This window comes from Lotus japonicus, chromosome 5, assembly GCF_012489685.1.
Source record: "Lotus japonicus ecotype B-129 chromosome 5, LjGifu_v1.2".
NCBI lineage: Eukaryota > Viridiplantae > Streptophyta > Magnoliopsida > Fabales > Fabaceae > Lotus > Lotus japonicus.
Window position 1 is genome coordinate 24,790,827 of NC_080045.1, and position 18,658 is coordinate 24,809,484.

Sequence of the window (18,658 nt, forward strand, 5' to 3'; positions counted from 1 at the left end):
GTCCTTCAAGGAATAGCCCTGATGTGAATCTGGATTCACAATCAAATCCTGGAGAATAGCCTTGAGTTTATCATCCTGGAAGAGCTCATTTTGCCATTCTTCCACCTCATCTACTTTGAGAACTGATAGGGCACAATAGGAACTCCTTCTAGACATAGCATCAGCCGCTGAATTGTATTTCCCTGGCTTATATTGGATCTCAAAATCAAACCCTGATAGTTTAGAAATTCACTTAAACTGTTCTTCCCCTAACACCCTTTGTTCAGTCAAAAACTTCAAGCTCTTTTGATCTGTTCTAATAACAAAATGCCTGCCCATGAGGTAATGTCTCCACCTCTGAACTGCTCTGACCACATCCATCAGTTCCCTTTCATAAACTGACTTGTTCTGGCTTCTTTCCGACAAGGTAGCACTCCAATAAGCCAAGGGTCTCCCTTCTTGAGACAAAACTGCCCCCAAACCAGTACCTGAAGCATCAGTTTCCAAGATAAAAACCTTGGTGAAGTCAGGAACTGCCAAGGTTGGTAATTCTGTCAGTGCTTGTTTCAATGCTTCAAAAGCCTGCTGTGGTTCTGGCCCCCACACAAAGCTATCCTTTTTCAGCAAATGGGTTAGAGGCCTGGCAATCTTGCCATAATCTTTCACAAATCTCCTATAATATCCAGTTAAACCTAGGAACCCCCTCAAGCTCTTCAAATTTCTTGGAATTGGCCATAGCCACATGGCTTCTAGCTTCTTAGGATCTGCTGCTACTGTTCCAGCTGACAACACATGTCCCAAATATTCAATTTGGTGCTTCCCAAAAACACTCTTCTTCCCATTAATCTTCAATTCCTGCTGCTCCGTCAATTGCAGTACTTGAGTAAGATGATAGGTATGTTCCTCCATAGTTAAACTACAGATGAGGATATCATCAAAAAACACCAATGCACATTTTCTTAAAACTGGTTTGAGAACCTCATTCATCAATGATTGAAAGGTGGATGGAGCATTTGTAAGGCCAAAGGGCATCACAATAAACTCATAGTGACCCTCATGAGTTCTAAAGGCAGTTTTTTCAATGTCTTCTTCCTTCATCATAATTTGATGGTAACCCGACTTGAGGTCTATCTTTGAGAAAACTCGAGCTGGTCCTATCTCATCCAGTAGTTCATCAATCACTGGAATAGGAAACTTATTAGGTATTGTAACCTTGTTTCGTGCTCTATAATCAACACAAAACCTCCAGCTCCCATCCTTCTTCCTTACTAAGATCACAGGGCTTGAATAGGGACTAATACTTGGTCTAATAATCCCTGCATCGAGCATTTCAGTAACTAATTTCTCTATTTCATTTTTCTGATAGTGGGGATATCTGTATGGCCTGATGTTAGGAATTGATGCTCCTTCTTGTAAATGAATGGCATGGTCATGCCTCCTCCTAGGTGGCAAAACAGTAGGTGATTCAAACAAAACTGGAAATTGATTCAATACTGATTGCAACTCTGCTGGTGTCTCCTCCTTGGTTGCCAGTTCTTGTTCTAACATCTGACAATGCAACACATATCCTTCTCCTTGCTGAAGTGATTTAATTGCAGAATTAATTGAGACTCCTCTCTTCAATAATTCTGGTTCTCCCTTCAACAACACCTTCTGGCCTCCAACCTTGAATTTCAAAGTCAATTTCTCAAAGTTGGCCTTAATATCACCCAATCCAGCAAGCCATTCTAATCCCAAAACCACATCCACTCCCCTCAGCTCAAAGAGGTAAAAGTCTTGCACCACTTCTATGCCATGTATCAACACACTAACCTTCCTGCACACTCCACTCCCCTGCACCTTGTGCCCATCACCTACTTCCACAGTATAGGTAGAGGTTTCAGTAATCACCAACCCCAATTGTTTGGCCTTTGCTTTAGAGATAAAATTGTGAGTTGCCCCACAATCTATTAGGACCACAATGGTTGTACCATTCAGAATTCCCCACACCTTGAGGGACTTTCTTGTAGAAATTCCTTGGATGTTGTATAAGGAAAGTTGCTTGAGTTCAATTACTTCCTCAATCTCCTCTTGTGTCTCACTTAGGGTTTCTATATCCTCCTCCCCATCATCTTCAGCCATCAACATAACCCTAAATTGTTTGTTCTTGCATATATGATTGTGCCCAAATTTCTCCTCACACCTAAAACATTCTCCTTTCCTCAGTTTTTCTTTCATCTCATCACCTGAAAGCCTCTTAAAAGTTCCTCCTCTACTTGTTCTACTAACAGATCTATCCATCACACTACCACTAGAGAACTGCACACTCTGTGTAGTATTTCCCCCTCCATTCTTAATTCCAGTTTCAATAGTTACAGACTTCTGAAAAGAATTTGGCTTATAAGAGGGTTTGTAAGCATTGTTATACCTACTCTGAGATGTAGTTCCAGCCTTGCTCACTGCCAGATTTTTCTGCTCCACCATCAAAGCTTTTTTAACCATCTTAGCCAGTGTTCCTGGTTCATAAAGCTTGATCTCTGCAGACACCTCCTCCTTCAATCCATTGATGAAAATATCCATGTAGTGTTCTTCATCAACCCCCCTGAGCATCCCAGCAAACCTCTCAAACTGTTCCACAAATTCTTCTACAGTTCCATCCTGTTTAAGAGCAAAGAGAGCAGCAAATGGACTTAAAGCTGTAGCTATTTGGAACCTGGCTAACAATGCCTCCTTAAATTTGTCCCAAGTGGTGGCAGTGTTGCAAGTTTCCCACCATTGATACCAGCTTAAAGCCTTTCCATCCAAGGCAACCATGATAGCTTGTATCTTTTCCTCTTCGGTTGCTCCCTTGAGTTTGAAATACCTCTCAAGCTTCTGTATCCAACTGTATGCATCCTCATCCCCTTGAAAAATAGGGATGTCAAGCTTCCTCCAACGTTCAGTATGAGTGCGTTCAGTGCGAGGAACCCTAATTTCTTCCCCGTTCACACCATTCTCTCCACTGGTGTCATCTCCATTCACAGTCTTTTCTTCCCCTGCTTTCTGCGGAATTTCTTCACTGTGGCTTTCGCCTCCATTGATTCCATCTGGTTTTGAAACCAGGTTCTCCACAATCTTCTCAAGAGTTCGAAATCGAGCTTCAACTCTTTCCCTCTCAATCGCGCGCTCCTTGCGATCTTCATCGCGAATCCTTCTCTCTTCTTCGCGTTTTCTTCGGTCTTCTTCCCTATCACGATTCATCGCTTCCAGAATCCTCTCCAATGCATCTACACGAGATTCCATTCTGCTAGCAACCATAGATCGATACCACAGCTTCTGGATGGAGCTCTGATACCAATTGATGAACTCACAGAAATGCTACTGGGTTATTGAAGAAAACAGAGACTCAATCCTCAAGAACTGAGGTTGAATTCTCAGGACTTACACAGAAGAATCAAGAACACTAACAAGAACCCTAACCACTGGAATTCGAGATCCAGAATCTCCCAAACAACTACCCAGTCAATAACTGCTCTAACAGAATGAGCAGTTCCCTATTTATACAAATCATAGAACTAACTATAACAAAATAACATGACATCAGCAATTACAACTGTCAACAGCTTGTATTTAGAAGTAACTAACATAGTTCATTTCTCTTATTCTATTTATGACTTAGAAATAGCCTTCTAAGTCTTACTCTTCTTATTCCTCCTAACATAGAACTTAGTAACCAAGGGCTTCTTATGCTGTGAACCTTCATCAGACTAGCTATTGAATTCTGAAGGAAGTTGGTTGATGACATAAAAACAAAAGTCAGCCAACCCGCAATGAGGAGCTAATTCAATCTATACAGAGAAACTCTAAGCTGGAAACTCTCCAGGCCGGGTATCTCAAACTGAAACTGAGTTTAAAACACCACCCAATTCTTTTTGTTTTTGGTCAAAACCACCCAATTCAAATAAGCACACCACACAAGATAATAAGATAACAATTGCTATAGCCCAATACATTTCAGAAACAAAAACAGGCCCAAATCACCTAGATGCTGCTTGCCACCAAGAACACAATCTAGGATGAAAGAGAATTGTTGCTTGGCAAAAATATTGTTAGTCCAATTGTTAGTAGAAACCAAACCAGTGGGAACCAAAACAAATCAAGCCAAAGCAACAATCAGAGTGAATTTAAAGCCAAAATGGACAACTTAATGGCTTTGGAACTACCCCATGTGATTGAAATTGTCGTCCTTGCTTTTAGCTATTTGGGTGGGGACCAATTTTTTTGTAAATTCTATGAGGCTTGACTGTATCTTTCTTTGCCTCCTTTTTTTGGTTTAGTATTCTTTTTTTTTTTGGTCAAATTTTTGTTTAGTATTCATAGTGTTTAACGTCTTGCGGGCAGCTCCCAAAGCTTATTTGTTTGCCCTGCGTGAAGATGTTTGATATGGGCCTCGGCCTTGTTTTTCTGTGGGCTTCTGCCCAGTCTGTTATAAGACTTACACCTTTGACAAAAACAAAAAGCCAAAATTGAGGCAAAGTTGCAAAGACACAAATGCTAGGATTCAATCTCTGAAAAATAAGTTGTGCCTTTACTAAAACACCCATGCACAAAAAATGCAATGAATTATGGAGTTCTCAAAAAACTCTTCGCAAAGGCTGAAAAATCATTTGTGCCTTTACTAAAATAGCCATGCACAAAATCTGATAGTTGTAATGAATTATGGTGTTACTGAAAAGCCCTTCATAAAGGGAGAAAACAACTTATAAATAAATATACATTATGATACCCATAGACCATAGTCCAACTCCGAGGGTATTAGGGCTGGCCCAGAGGTCAAGCCACCCAAGTAAGGGCTTTAGGTCTCCAATTTTTTTTGTTTTATTAAGTAAAAAAATGCCTCTAATTTTTTTTTATTAAGTAAAAAAAGGCTCCAAAACTTAAAAAAAAATATTTCTTTATGGAGAAAGGTCTTACTTTAAACTTTGTTTTAGGCCTCGTTTAGTGTTTGACCGACCTTGGAGGGTATTAGATCAGAAAATTCAAAAAAAATTGAAACTGAATTAGTTTCTGGTAGCAGTTAAGATTGTTACAATTAGTTAGTTTCTATTACCATATAAGTTTTCATTGTGTGTAAAGATTGTAACTTCTCAGCTTAATGAAAATACTTCAGAATTTCTCATTGTTTTCTCCAGTTTTCTTATTAATTTGTCTTGAAATAAATATATGTTTGTTTCTATATTTGGCACCAATTCGAATATGATTTCACAAATCTCAAATGCACAATTAAGAAGCAAAATTTTATAGCATTGAATTCAGCTTTAACAAAATTCCAGACATACACCAATGCTTTCTAAATAGTTATACATTATGTTGGTATAAAATAAATGAGGAAATAAAAAAATTGCAGGGGGAGAAAAATGCAATTCCATGGAACCCAAGTGAAAGAAAATCAATTGTGGGAGGGAGGGCGAGTGGTTGGTCTAGAATAATCTGAGTAAAATTGATCAGGATCATGATCCTTTTTGCTATGAGGCACAGTCCAAGAAACTGAATCAGCTAATTTCATTGGAACAAGATCTTCAAACTCAGTGCTTTTGACATTAACTTTTTTCATGTGCTTTGATCTGTCTTCTCTTTCAGCTCCAAAATCGTTCTTAACCTTAATGTCTTCAGTTGTGACGCCACCATTTGATTTTAAAAGTTGTTTCTTCACATTCTCAGCTGAGACCTATTGTACAAAAGTTATGACAAATACACACAAACAAATTAGTACTACTGAAGCAAAATTTTATATAGAGAATATTGAGTACTAATCATTAATGATAAGTAAATTTAAATGCATATATATACAGTGAATTGAAAACACTGACATTAACAGAAGTGTTGATCTGGGTGCTGGATGATGCCTCTTCAGCCTCTGCAAGAGGGCGAGCAGAGCATGCACTCAAGGTAAGGAACAAGATAAAAATGGACAATGAAAGGTACATTTAATTTCTCATAAAAGAACAATTAAAGGAAGCTGAACTTAGCTAATGCAGTTGACCAAATAATACAAAACCAGTAATTTAAATGACTCAATGAGGTAAGTAGATATAGCTATGCAATCTTGACCATAGGATAAAGTGAGACGGACACATTCATTGTGTGCAAGCTAGCTTTATAGGCAGAGTACTCTTAGTTAGTTCTTGGCTTCTAGCAGAGTTAATTAGGTTTGGACATATAATAATTATATAGATTAATAGAAAAAGTAGTACTTGAGTAGAAACATGGGGTTCCAAAATAATATAAGATTTGACTATACTTGAGAAGATATAAAATTAGCCTAACCTCATTTTTGTCATGGTTTAATCACAACTCAAGGAGATCGTAGGGATAAAAATATTACATATAGTATATGGGGACACTAAAGATGCATGCTTCCGTTCCTTGCGGAAGGTGATTTTGTGGACAACACTTTGTAGGGATTTGAGAATGTTTAGAGGAGACAGGTGCATAGAGGTTGGTGTAAAATTGTCAAAATGTAACCTTCGAAAACATGGGCAGGTCCAATACAAGGAATGAATGTATAAATGTTGGTAGGGTAAATAGCCAATTTGGTCCTTAAAAGTGTCAGCCGCCTTCAACTTCGTCCCTAAACTTTTAAAATGGCGTTCGTGGTCCCTGAAAGTTTTATTTCTCCTTCATCAGAGGTCCTTGAGTTAAAAAAACCTTACGCTGTTAACGGAAAAGTGACATGGCATTTTTTTTTTGAAAAGCAACAGCTGACGTAGCATGTGAACGTAAGGAATGTTTGGGAATAGTTCAATTTAGTCCTTGAAAGTTGAGAAACTTTTAAAAACTTCAATTCAGTCCATATGGTTGAAAAGAATTCTTTTTCTCCCCATCTTCCTCTACCTCTCCCCACCACCATCACCCTCTCTCCATCTCCATCTCCATCTCCTTCATCTTCCTTCTTCTTCTTCTTCTTCCCACCCTCATCCCCTCCCTCTCACACTCCACCTCACCCCAACCCTTTTTCCTTCCAAAAATCAAAATCCTTCAACCCAAAATCACAAAACCAAGAAATAAACTTGAACCCATAAATTTAACCCTCTTTTAGAATCATTTCCATAGCCACCAAACTCACTGCCCAGTTAGGAAGTAATGTCAGTATTGTTGGTGAAAGGCCACGGTACATTCCCCTGAAGCCTTCATCCCTCACTATATTCTGCAAGCCTGTGACAATGATACTACTTAGGAGAACAGTAGGAGTAAGGCTCAAGAAGCAATCACTCAACAAATGCAAGACAGATTTATTCATGTAGGAAGAATAGTACTGCTACACATTATTGACACATTGAATTGAAACTAATTCAAGTAGACAATGTACATATTTTAGCCGCATGTTGATGACACAAACACTTAACTCTCAAGGGGAAGCGCCGATTTGTTAAAAAAAATTCAAAGGCATCAAATTGCCAGATTATGTCATTTATCTATGTTAGAAAACTTACCCTCAATAATAATAGAAATTAAACATCAACCTCAGTATTGTTCGTGGCCCATTAAATAATTGATTGAAGGATACCTTTCTATGAAGGAGGAAGGTCATGAACTTGTAGCCTTGTCTTTATCACATCCAATGGACACAAAAATGTAGCCGCTATTGCCCCTGTAGTGAATGTCACACCATCAGACCCCATTCTTAAAAACACTACAGAATCAGCAGCAAAAATGACCAGGTACATGAATTGAAAATCGAAAGTTGAGAATTTGATAGAAACCCATGAAAACTTAACCCAAAATCGGAAAAGGGTTGAAGCCAAAACTGGAAAAGTTACCTGCGGCGCACCACCACCGGCGTTGGCAATTAAACCCCTGATGTTGTGACTAGCACAAAAGCTTGGTCATTACCACTCATATTAGAATCTAGAAACACCCTTAAAATGGAAATTCAACTGAGTTAGTGTTGGGGTGAGGAAGAGCGTGAGAGGAAGGCGATGAGGGTGGGAAGAAGAAGGATGAAGAAGATGGAGATGGAGAGATGGTGATGGTGGTGGGGAGAGGTAGAGGAAGATGGGGGAGAAAATAATTCTTTTCAACTTTCAAGGACTAAATTGAACCATTCTCAAACATTCCTTACGTTCACATGCCACGTCAGCTGTTGCTTTTCAAAAAAAAATGCCACGTTACTTTTCCGTTAACAGCGTAAGATTTTTTTAACTCAAGGACCTCTGACACTACTAGAAAAAAGACTTTTCACATCAGGGTTTTCACATCGGTTAATCAATTACCTGATGTAAAAGATGACGCGGTGGCAATATTGAAATTATGGTGAACTTTTATGATAGTTTTTACATCAGTTAGGAATATGTCTGATGTGAAAAGTAATTAGGAAACACTTTTTACAACGGTTGTTAGAATAAGCGATGTGAAAGCTAAATGCGATGGCATTTTTGAAATTTTAATGAAGTACTTTTTACATCGGTTATAATATAAGCGATGTAAAAAGCCCATCTTTTCTTTAGTTTTCACATCGGTTATATTATAACCGATGTGAAGTTATATTATAACCGATGTGAAAAGTCTCAGTTTTTTGAGTTTTCACATAGGTTTTGTTATAACCGTTGTGAAAGATCACTCTTTTTTTAATTTTTACACAGGATACAAAGATTAGTATTCGTTCAAAGTGCTTTCTTCCTCTTTCACCGTTGAAAACCTAAGTCGCCTACGCTCTTGCTCCTCTTTCGCCGTTGCTCGCCGTCGCTCTCCGTCGCTCGCCGTCGCTTGCCGTCGCTCGCCGTCGCTTGCCGTCGCTCGTGCGTTGTGCAGGTCCTGTTTTGTAAGGCCCAAGTTTTTAAGCTTATGCTAAGTGAATAAACTTCTTATTCACGATTAGGGTTGATGTAATGTGAAGGGAAACCTGAACGAAAGTTTATTAAATGAAATATATTTATGAAGGAGAAAGTTCAGGAAAAGTTCAAGGATTACATTATGATCGATAAAAGTTATAGCACGATCGTTTTACGCTTCAACCTAGGTCAGAAACCCTAGTATATAGCTGATTTTCACTTTTAGGCACGACGGAAGCTAATTCCAAAAATCTTCAGAGAAATGTTAGGACTTCTCTTTTTCCATATATCACAATCGTTTCGAGGCGAAACTCTAGGATCTACGAACGTCCGATTCCAATCATCGGAAGTTTGCCGAAACCGAATCCCTGGTATTTCAAAACCCTAGAATCACCCGACTATGAGGGCTATTTCTATTCAGAGCTTCAAATGAATATTCTACACGCGTACACCCATTTCTCTTGATGATTTCAATCTTTCTTTAGAAGGAAGTTTTCCATTCCGACATTCGATGCAAAAAGCAACTTATCGGGTAAAATAGTTTTATACCGATTATGCATTAGTTGCCAAAAATACAAGGAGACCTCTTTATAGTTTTGGAATTCTTTTGCCAAAACATATCTATTAATTCACGGAGAATGACGCCGGAAAAATCAGATTCGCGAAACTTTCATTTTCCCGCGAATTTCCACCTTCTATATATAGCCAAGAAAGGAAGAAAAACACAAATTTTCCTCCATTTTTCTCTCCAAACCCGCGGCCAAGAACAAGGAAGAAGGAAGAAGAGTTTTTGTTCAATCCTTGCTTGATCGTCGATCAATCAGTTGCTGCTTCAAGGCTTCGAGGTATAGTCGCTAATCCTTACCTCTGATCGCTTTTTCCATAGCTGTTCTGTAGACTTTTCTGAGCGGATAGTTTATGGGTTTTTGCAAAACTAACCTGAATATTTCATTTCTGATTCTAAACCTCTTCCTTATGCGCCCAAGATCACTTCTGCCGGGTTAGATTTTCCGTTATGTCGCCGGAATTCCGCCGGAATCAATTTTAGCCTAAAATACCCATTTTTGGAGTTTTTGGAGTAAAGCTTCAACCTTTAGGCTGAAAACTATCGCCTTAGCTTAGTGCTAGTAGGATTAGTTGTCATAAACGTCGTTGGTGACCAAGTTTGATCGAAGAAAAATCGAGTCTCCTAATTACCTAAAGTGGCCGAACCTATTAAGGGGGGGAGGAGGAAATTTCCTTTTCCGAAAACTTGTTCTTTCGCGCTAGATTATCGTACCTTAGAGTATAGATTACTTCGAGTAACCTTAGTAAGTATCGATAGCTTAGTTTCGATATATTCTGATAGTATTTCTGTGATTTGCTTTAAAGGAACTTTTGAGGAATTTCCTGAGGAGCAACGCTTTGCTTGTGAGGAAGAGTTTGAAGTTCACCCTGGAGAACCTACAGGTGAGGGCTTCTCACTGAATCTCTAGTTAATGCTTAGGGTCGATGTTTTCGACATTGTTTACTGTTTATGCACTGGATTGTGTGTGATTGGAAAATGTTTTCTGAGGCTTCGGCTGACAATGTAGATGATTCATCTACTGAATGTTTTTGAGATTGACTTACATGCTATGTGCTATGTGGGTAATCTAGGATGTGTGGTGCATGCTTTATATGCTAAGTGCTAAGTGTTTATGATGCGATTTATTGATATATGACATGTTGTTGATTGTAATGATTTAAAAATGCTCTGTGCTGGAATCTGAGATTCTGAATGGTGAGAATAGCGGGCAGGTCATGCCGATTTTATTTTGAGAGTTTGAGAAAGTTTGATAGGACGAACGAGGTTCGGGCCTTAATTTTGTTTAGTGGATCGAGACATCCTCTGGAAGCGACTTGGGCTTGGGAGATCCTGAAAATGTATAAGACTTGCGATAAGACAAAATGGAATCTATTTTATAAAGAAAATTCATAAGACCTTAAATAACTTCAAAATCTTTAAGTAATGATAACAACCTCGAAGGAAGGCATTGGAAGTCAAATCATAGTTTTGGAAAAACGAGGAGTGTCGTCGGATCCAAGTGTTGAGTTTGTTGTTGTGCTGTTGGAGCAACGTTTGTTGTTGTGCTGTTGGAGCAGCGTTTATTGTTGTGCTGTTGGAGCAGCGTTTGTTATTGTGCTGTTGGAGCAGCGTTTGTTGTGGTGCTGTTGGAGCAGCTATGTGTCGTTATGAAGTGTGTCTTTTGGTCGCAGAATCGACTTTACCTTAGGGTAAGCTTTTAGAGACTTTAACTTCCCTAGAACACGTGGCGACGTGTCGAGTGAGGACGGAGACGTTGTTTGACTAATCATTTTGCATACATGCAACATTAATGAGGTATTAACACAGGACGTACTCTGGACCTCGTCGGTTTCCAAAATGGTCATAAGACCCGGAATGCCGTGAAAGAGCGTTTGTAGACGTCTCTTGTAGCAGACCGAAATGGCAGACCTACGGGTTTACTGCTGATCTGACTACCCCTGTTGGAGTAAGAGGCACGCGGGCCGAAATGGCTCCACCGTGGCTGGTGTTAGGGCTGATCCGTTTGATGTCCATCCCTTTCCGGAATGCATGTGGTTGACTGGGTTAACCTGCATACATATCATGCAACATGCATACTAATTTAGTTGTTGAGTGTGATTGGTAATTGTTAAACCTATTTGGAACATGCTATCTGCTATTATTGTGTTTATGTTATTGTGGAACATGCAACCCTAGGAATGACATCTTTAGCTATAAGCCTAAGTGGCTATCTATTATTTGTACCTATTGGGTTTATTATCTACATAGTTCTTTAGAGTTGACCCTCGCGTCTTCTGTGTGTGCTTTGGCGGACAACGCCTTTTGTCAGATGAATATTGCGGACTGGTTCACCATGGTCCACCCTTCGGGGGGGATTAGGTACGAGATGATAGATCAGGACGACCACGGGTCGTGGGTGGTTGACCCCGCGAGCCACCGAGCGACGTATTCGGGGCGCATCATGGAGGACCACGTGGACAGTGGAGGACTCTTGAGGTCAGGAGTGTTGAGGCGATGCTCTATCAGCTTCAACTTGCCACCGGGCGTTCACTGCGGACCAGGATTCGGAGGAGCACCGCCGCCACCGTCATCTTCAGAGGAGGAGGATCCCTCAGAGGAGATTCCAGTGGGAGTGCCTTCGGCAGGGTCTAGTGCACCCTCTGTTGCGATCATTGATGATTAGGGTTCGGGCCCTAAGCCCGTGAGTCCAGCATCGGAGCGCACTGCGGTTGCGAGAGGAGGACGGATAGGGCTGGTAGACTTGGTCGTTCTGGATTCTGATTCAGACGACGATCATGCTAGCACATAGTTTTGAGTGTTGGTATGAGCTCCTCGAGTTAGGATTAGTGTAGGAGTAGAGTTTTAGCTCTGACAGTCTTGCTTCATTTGTTACTTAGGGGACAGGGTAGATCCGCCTATAGCTTTTTGTGTGGTTTCCTTACGGGAATCACAGAGAGTTTGTTGGACTTAGGAGGTCTTATTTTCAGGCCATTGGGTCAGCTGATTCTCAGTTTTGAGGGATGGTGTTGCGGGCACTTCACCCTTTTCAATTGGTTTGTATATATTGCCTACGGGTGTTGCACTTTTCTTTCCGTCACTGGAGGTTACTCGTGACGAGGTTGTTACTTACAGCGGGGGGCTGTTTATATATTGTATATTAGTTCTATTGCTTTTCGCATTTGGGTTTTATTTAATTCAGTCTTGTCTTAGTTATTATAAAAAAAAAATATTTCACGTTTTTCCGCATTAAGTTTACTTTTGGTTACTAAAGTGACGCCACCGAAATCGGGGTGTTACATGTTTCGCCGTTGTTCGCCGTCGCTAGCTCACCGTTCACCTCACTCTCATTCTCTCTCAGTCTCGCTGTTGTTCCGCAGTCGCTCGTCGTCGCTCGTGCAGCTCTGTGGTCCACTTTGATTCCTTGCGTTAAGGTGCGTTGCTTTCTTGTTCTTTGTTTCATGGATTGGAGCATATTGTTTGATATGGGTTTTGAAGTTTGCAGTGTTCATAACATACTGTTGGTTTTTTCTTCAATCTATGAATGAATGAATCTAACTGGTTACAAAACCTTTGAAAGCTTGATTGGTTGAGTGCTTGTTGTTGAAACTTGATTTGATGTGGATTGGGATTATTAGCGTCGTTTAGGTTTTGGTTGATTGAGAGAGTTTAAAGTTGGACCTTAGCTGAATAATAGTTTAGAAATGAATTGATTAACATAAACCAGTACTAATTTCAATCAGCTGAAGTCAATAGAACAGTCGCTGTCTGGCATATAAAATTTACTCAAATTTGACTATTATATAGATTGACATAAGAATTAAGATTAACATATACCTAGTGAGAGTAAGATTTTAACCTTTTTCATGAATCAGGTTGTCAAATTAAAATGTACTAAGCTAATCATTGTAAGGCTAAATTTCTGAAAAAATGACTAGCAGGGATCACAACAGTCATTAAGGAGGAAGTTTATTGAGTTGACTGAGGAGTAGCCAAATTCATCATTCCAGAGAATTCAGAATACAGTAAAACTCACAACTTTGAAGTTTTCAGAACCAAACATGTGGATATTGTTGTACATTTCATCAGGGAAGATGTAAATTCTGGTTTTCTCAAGTTGATTCATGTTCCTTCCATCCATCAGTTGGCTAATTGCCTTACTAAACCCCTAAAAGTGCGTCACCTTCCAAGCCTCACATGTTCAAGTTGGGAATTTTTTATATCTATCTTCCAATTTGAGGGGGACTATTACAACTAACTAATATAGATCAATTTAGTCACATGGTTAATTGTAAACCAGTTGCTAACTGATTATTTTTTAGTTAGCTTCACTAACTTAGTTATTGGTTAGACTTAGATAGAAGTTAGTTAGATCTTCATTTATGTTTGGCAGTGTATATATGTACCTTACTCTGATTCCAGAGATCATTGAATTGAATCATTCAATCACTTGCATTCAATCACTTGCATTCTTGTTAACCAAGACTCCTCTGCACATTTCTCAAGTAAATATCACTTATATGCAATGAAGAAAGATAGGTCTATGACCAAGAACATGGGAAATTTAGATGCATGCTCAAGAGTAATTCAAGGAAAATGAGAATGAGAACAGTGGAAAAGAGGAAGAAGCCATATATATGGTGATGGAGGAGAGTAATTTATATGTTGGAGCAGCTTGTGTTAGTGAAGTAGTACAACTTGTTTGGTAAAAGTTGTTGTCATCTTTTCAGGAAATCATAAATTTTAACATCTAATCTACATTGTAAATCATACTATTAACATATCTATATGAAGGCTCTTTGAATGTTTATGCTAATTATTACAACTTGTTAATTTTCAAAAGTCAATGTAAGCCAAATGAGCCTAACACACCAAACCGATATATGACTTTAGAAAATTCAAACATGCTATCTTATTGCCAATTCTTAAATAGTTCAATCCCATCTTTTATTATAAAAATTCAGATCAGAACAAAGTAAAAGATCAAAAGGAATCATTCTAAGCCAAAGAGCATTTTAATTTTAGTTGGCTCTTGTGCTAACCTTTTCTTCTCATTTTCATGAACCTTGCCTCTTCATTCAAGCATCTTCTTAAAGTGATTCTTAGAAGTGATTATGATGCTTTCTATATAAGAATCAATTAGATTTCTGATTAAGGAGTGATTTAATTTCACTTATTGTGGGTGGCATGACAGGATTTCTGGTGAGAACAAGCATTATGGGATACCAACCAATCCTCTGTTGTCGTCTTGCATTCCTGGAGGTTCTTCAAGTGGTTCAGCTCTAGCGGTTGCTGCTGGCCTAGTTGACTTTGCTATTGGTGAGTTTACTTGGTTACCACTTTCATGTTCCATCATTCATTTCAAAAATGCTAATCTGTCCATTTATTTATTGCCTTTCCATGTTTTTGTTATTTATCAGACGTCTCAGATTTACACCTTCCTCTTCACGAATTCGGCGAACTCTTCCAGCCACTCTAGCTCCGGCAAACTATTCCGGCCATTGCAAAACTCTTCCATCTTGCTGTAAGTTTGTTTTCACTTTAAAACTATTTTCTAAAATTGGCTCTGAATTCGTGATTTGTTTTTGGCTTATTTAATTTGAATGCTTGTTCATGTTCAATTTTTTACAATTAATTTTTAGGTTGTCTTTAGCTTATCATTTGAAAAATGTTGATGAGTTTGGTTCTAGGGTCACAATTCTTTAATTTAGTATGTGATAATTTGCAGAACGTAGTTATGGATCGTAGTTGGATGAGAGCTAATCGATTAAGTGATGAGTTTGATAATGGAGTGGTTGAATTTCTAGAATTTGCTGAAAAGAATCTTCCTAACAATAAGGGAGTTTTTCCATGTCCTTGTGTTTCTTGTGGGAACCGGGACCCAAAACTTACTAAGGATGAAATAAGGGACCATCTAGCTTGGAGAGGGATTTGTCAAAATTATACACAATGGATATGGCATGGTGAAGTAGTAATGTCAAGTGTATCACAAAGAGAGAAAGTATGTGTAGATATCTATGATCGGTTGGAAGACATGATACATGATATTGGAGAAGAATCATTTAAGAGAGCTCATGTGTATGATACTTTATGTAAAGACAAGGAAGAACCTTTGTACCCGGGATGCACAAACTTTACACGGTTGTCAGCTGTGTTAAGATTGTTTAATTTGAAGGCGAAAAATGGATGGAGTGATAAAAGTTTCACTGATTTGCTTGGATTGTTGAAAGAAATGCTTCCAGAAGGTAACACAATGCCGAATCGTCATTATGAAGTCATTATGAAGATAAATGGCTGATTCAACCAACACCCCTCTTTCATCTAGTGGACCTAATCATTCGTCTAGTGAAGATAAAAAGAGAATGGTTAGAGGTTGCACTAAGATGCTTAAAATTGCCAAAGTTCGGAAAACAGGTGTGAAATTGAAGATTGAGTTTGATCCACAAACTGGGGATTGTATTGGTGAAAATTCAAATGAGTGTAGGAGTTATGCAGCATATCTTGCTCGAAGTACTTGTAGTATTTTAATAGATGAGTGGCGGTTGGTAGATGTAGACTCAAAAAATTCAATTTGGGATGATCTTAAGGTATTATTGTTGTATTCTTAATTCACTACTATTTACCCATTCTTTGGTACTAACACCAACTTTTTTTATGTGTATAGCTTCATTTTGATATCACAGAAAGTGATGATTCAAATAAGTGTGATTTGAAGAAAAAATGGTTGAAGTATATGGGGGACCGATGGAGAGCTTTTAAGACACAACTCACTTCCGATTATATCACTAACCCCAACCCCAATAGCCTTCCTCCGTATGAAGTGTATCCTTATATTAAAGAAGATGTGTGGGAGAAGTTTTTGGAGCATCGAAATACCCCTGCATTTAAGGTTAGTATTAATGATATTTTTCTTTTCTTGCATTGATTCTTGTTTCAGTCATATTCATGTCCTAAAATTGATTTGCTTTCTTTTCATTTCATTTCTTCAATTTTCTTAATTGAAATGTTTGCCATGTAAGTAGTCTACTACAGTTTTAGGACATCTTGTCCTTGAACTCACCAAACTAGTTTCCAAACTTTAATAGTGTCATGGCATAAGTCACTTGATAATCTATCATATGCTTTGGTCGTTTATCTAGCCAAAGCATATGATATTTGACACTAGCTGTTTGCCCATTACTGTATTCCATTAAAATTTGGTAAATCAAAACTAGCATGTGGCACAGAAAAAACCAGCAAATATCACAGCCAAACCAGCAAACTTTGGTCGTTTATCTATGCTTATTTTTATGCTTACTTCTTTAGCTTGATTTATAATAGGAAAAAAGTAAAAAAGGTAAGGATAATGTGGCTAAGAATCTTTACCCACATACATTATCTCGTGGAGGATATGAATTGCTTGAGAAGAAAATGATTAATGAAAAGAGACAAGAACTAGACGCATCAGGAGAATTAGATCGTATTCCATCTCCACCGTCACGTCATGACAAATGGAAGAGAGCAAGACAAAGGCGAGGAGGGGAATACACATCAGAGGCTACCCGAGTTGTTGCTGAGAAAATTGTAAGTGAAATACTTTTTCCATGATTACTTTCTCATTATGGTTGTATGTGTTTCTTGTATGCGACATCCTTCTTTAGCACTAATGAAATATTAAATTTATGTGCAAATGTAGGATTCACTGGCTGAAGAGACTGAACAAGGAACCTTTGTTTCACAAGGACGTGACGATATCTTGACATAGGCAATTGGAACATCCGAGCATGGTGGTCGTGTTCGTGGTGTTGGACGATTTGCTAATCTAAGCAACTACTTCGGAAGGTCTTCACGTCCAACACAGTCCATAGATATTAAGGAGATTGAAGCACAACTTGAGGCGAAACTTGAACAAAAACTTGCAGCAAAGATTAAAGAAGAATGTAAAGAAGAGTTTGAACAACAGTTGATCATGGCGAGTGAGAAGATGCATCAATCTTTTATGGAGACGCTTAAGACTATGGGTTTATCTGAAATCTCCCCAACAAACCAACAAGGAGAACAAAATGTTCTTCTGCATGGAAGCACAAAAGATTCTTGCACCGCCGCACAAGAAAATCATAAGGAAGGCTCGACCACTGACAATGTTCAGAGAGTGTTATTCATGTTTTTGAAACAGCAACAACATATATGTTTACCATTACAACATGATCTTGCTGTAAAAAACTTTTGGATTTCACCAAAGTGTATCAGAGAGTTGTTGGTGGGTGATGCTTGGCTTGACATCTCTATTCTACAAGTTTGGTGCACGTAAGTAGACTTCCATTTTTACTATTATTTTTCATGATTGTCATATTCAATATTAATTTCAAATTTAATCAGGTATATCCATCGTCTATGTGAGGAAAGTAACAAATCAGATGTGTTTGGAATTCTGGACCCAGTAATCTTCAGTTATCCAGATTCCACAAAGTCTAAAAAGAAAGTTCTAACATACATACAAGAAAAGTTGCGTGATTTGGACAAAGTGTGTTACTTAGCACCATATCTTGTATCGTAAGTATATGTAAATTTGTATTTTCTCTTAGTTATTTTTATCCATAACTCCATCTTACTAATTAACACACTAATTGTTATGTGTACAGAGGGCATTGGCAATTAATAATCATTTGTCCTAAAGACAATACTTTAGTTCTCCTTTGTTCATTACACAATGATCTTCATTCACAAATGAAGAATATTGTTACACAGTAAGTGTATATTTTATGTCGCTTTTGTTTTATATTATTTCATGTCATTGTTAAATTCCATCTATGTCTGGCATGGCACTTGCAATGCTGATAATACAACAATGGATTTGGGTTTGGGTTGCGTGGTGGATATTTGTGGGGATCAAACCTCGGATATTCTTTATTTTTTTCTTGCAATCAGACTGAGCTGATACATGGCTTGAAAAACATATATTTGTTTGACTTTTAGCTTGTTTCTTGTAATTTTCTCATTTAGTCTTGCAAAGTTGCATGTTTTGATTTACATGCCTAGTCAGAAAGAGACAGATAAATGTCCACGGTGATTAGAATCTCCCAAGAGCTAAAATATTTCAGGGGTTTTACTTAGCCTACACGGTTTTGAAAAATTATTATGTCCTTTTACACTAAAATGTATAACTTACTTCGATGATTGTTTTTTATATAGAGCTATGGCGGTTTATCAATTGGCTGAGGGTAATAAAAAAAGGACTCAATGGCTTCGTCCCAAAGTAAGTGTAGTGTAGATTATGGTTGCGTCTTGATGTTGCTGTTTATACTACTTAACACTGGTTGTAATATGTACTGTTTTGATATATATTTAGTGTATAAAAATCTATTCA

General features: G+C 38.3%; 3 protein-coding genes across 5 annotated transcripts; 1 reads left to right on the forward strand and 2 right to left on the reverse strand.

The window, feature by feature from the left end:
• Positions 1-228: 228 nt before the first annotated feature.
• Positions 229-3,255, reverse strand: LOC130719368 (uncharacterized). Its single transcript, XM_057569991.1, has 2 exons — positions 1,100-3,255; positions 229-895 (listed from the first exon to the last, which is right to left on the reverse strand). Exons 1-2 carry the CDS (start codon positions 3,253-3,255, stop codon positions 229-231), a joined length of 2,823 nt encoding a protein of 940 aa, XP_057425974.1.
• Positions 3,256-5,237: 1,982 nt separating this feature from the next.
• Positions 5,238-7,987, reverse strand: LOC130718443 (uncharacterized). Of its 3 annotated transcripts, XR_009012630.1 has the most exons (5): positions 7,758-7,987; positions 7,505-7,588; positions 6,265-7,152; positions 5,808-5,854; positions 5,238-5,665 (listed from the first exon to the last, which is right to left on the reverse strand). XR_009012630.1 is itself a non-coding variant. In XM_057569033.1 (2 exons), the coding sequence occupies exons 1-2, from the start codon at positions 5,922-5,924 to the stop codon at positions 5,387-5,389; spliced, it is 396 nt and encodes a 131-aa protein (XP_057425016.1). In that variant the 5' UTR covers positions 5,925-6,240; the 3' UTR covers positions 5,238-5,386. The 3 variants fall into 3 exon arrangements, 1 of the variants encoding a protein (XP_057425016.1); XR_009012631.1 differs by lacking the exon at positions 6,265-7,152; XM_057569033.1 differs by lacking the exons at positions 6,265-7,152; positions 7,505-7,588; positions 7,758-7,987 and having other exon boundaries at positions 5,808-6,240.
• A 7,062-nt stretch (positions 7,988-15,049) lies between these two features.
• LOC130719369 (uncharacterized) lies at positions 15,050-15,610 on the forward strand. The gene has a single exon (XM_057569993.1). The coding sequence runs from the start codon at positions 15,050-15,052 to the stop codon at positions 15,608-15,610; it is 561 nt and encodes a 186-aa protein (XP_057425976.1).
• The last annotated feature ends 3,048 nt before the right edge of the window (positions 15,611-18,658 follow it).

Bases quoted from the DNA above. Each gene is read 5' to 3' on its own strand.
- LOC130718443 (XM_057569033.1), bottom strand. From the start codon at position 5,924: ATGTACCTTTCATTGTCCATTTTTATCTTGTTCCTTACCTTGAGTGCA. The intron at 5,666-5,807 runs GTCAGTGTTTTC...TTTGTACAATAG, and splicing joins AGATCAACACTTCTGTTAAT to GTCTCAGCTGAGAATGTGAA.
- LOC130719368 (XM_057569991.1), bottom strand. From the start codon at position 3,255: ATGGTTGCTAGCAGAATGGAATCTCGTGTAGATGCATTGGAGAGGATT. The intron at 896-1,099 runs GTCGGGTTACCA...CCTCATCTGTAG, and splicing joins TTCTCAAAGATAGACCTCAA to TTTAACTATGGAGGAACATA.
- LOC130719369 (XM_057569993.1), top strand. From the start codon at position 15,050: ATGGATCGTAGTTGGATGAGAGCTAATCGATTAAGTGATGAGTTTGAT.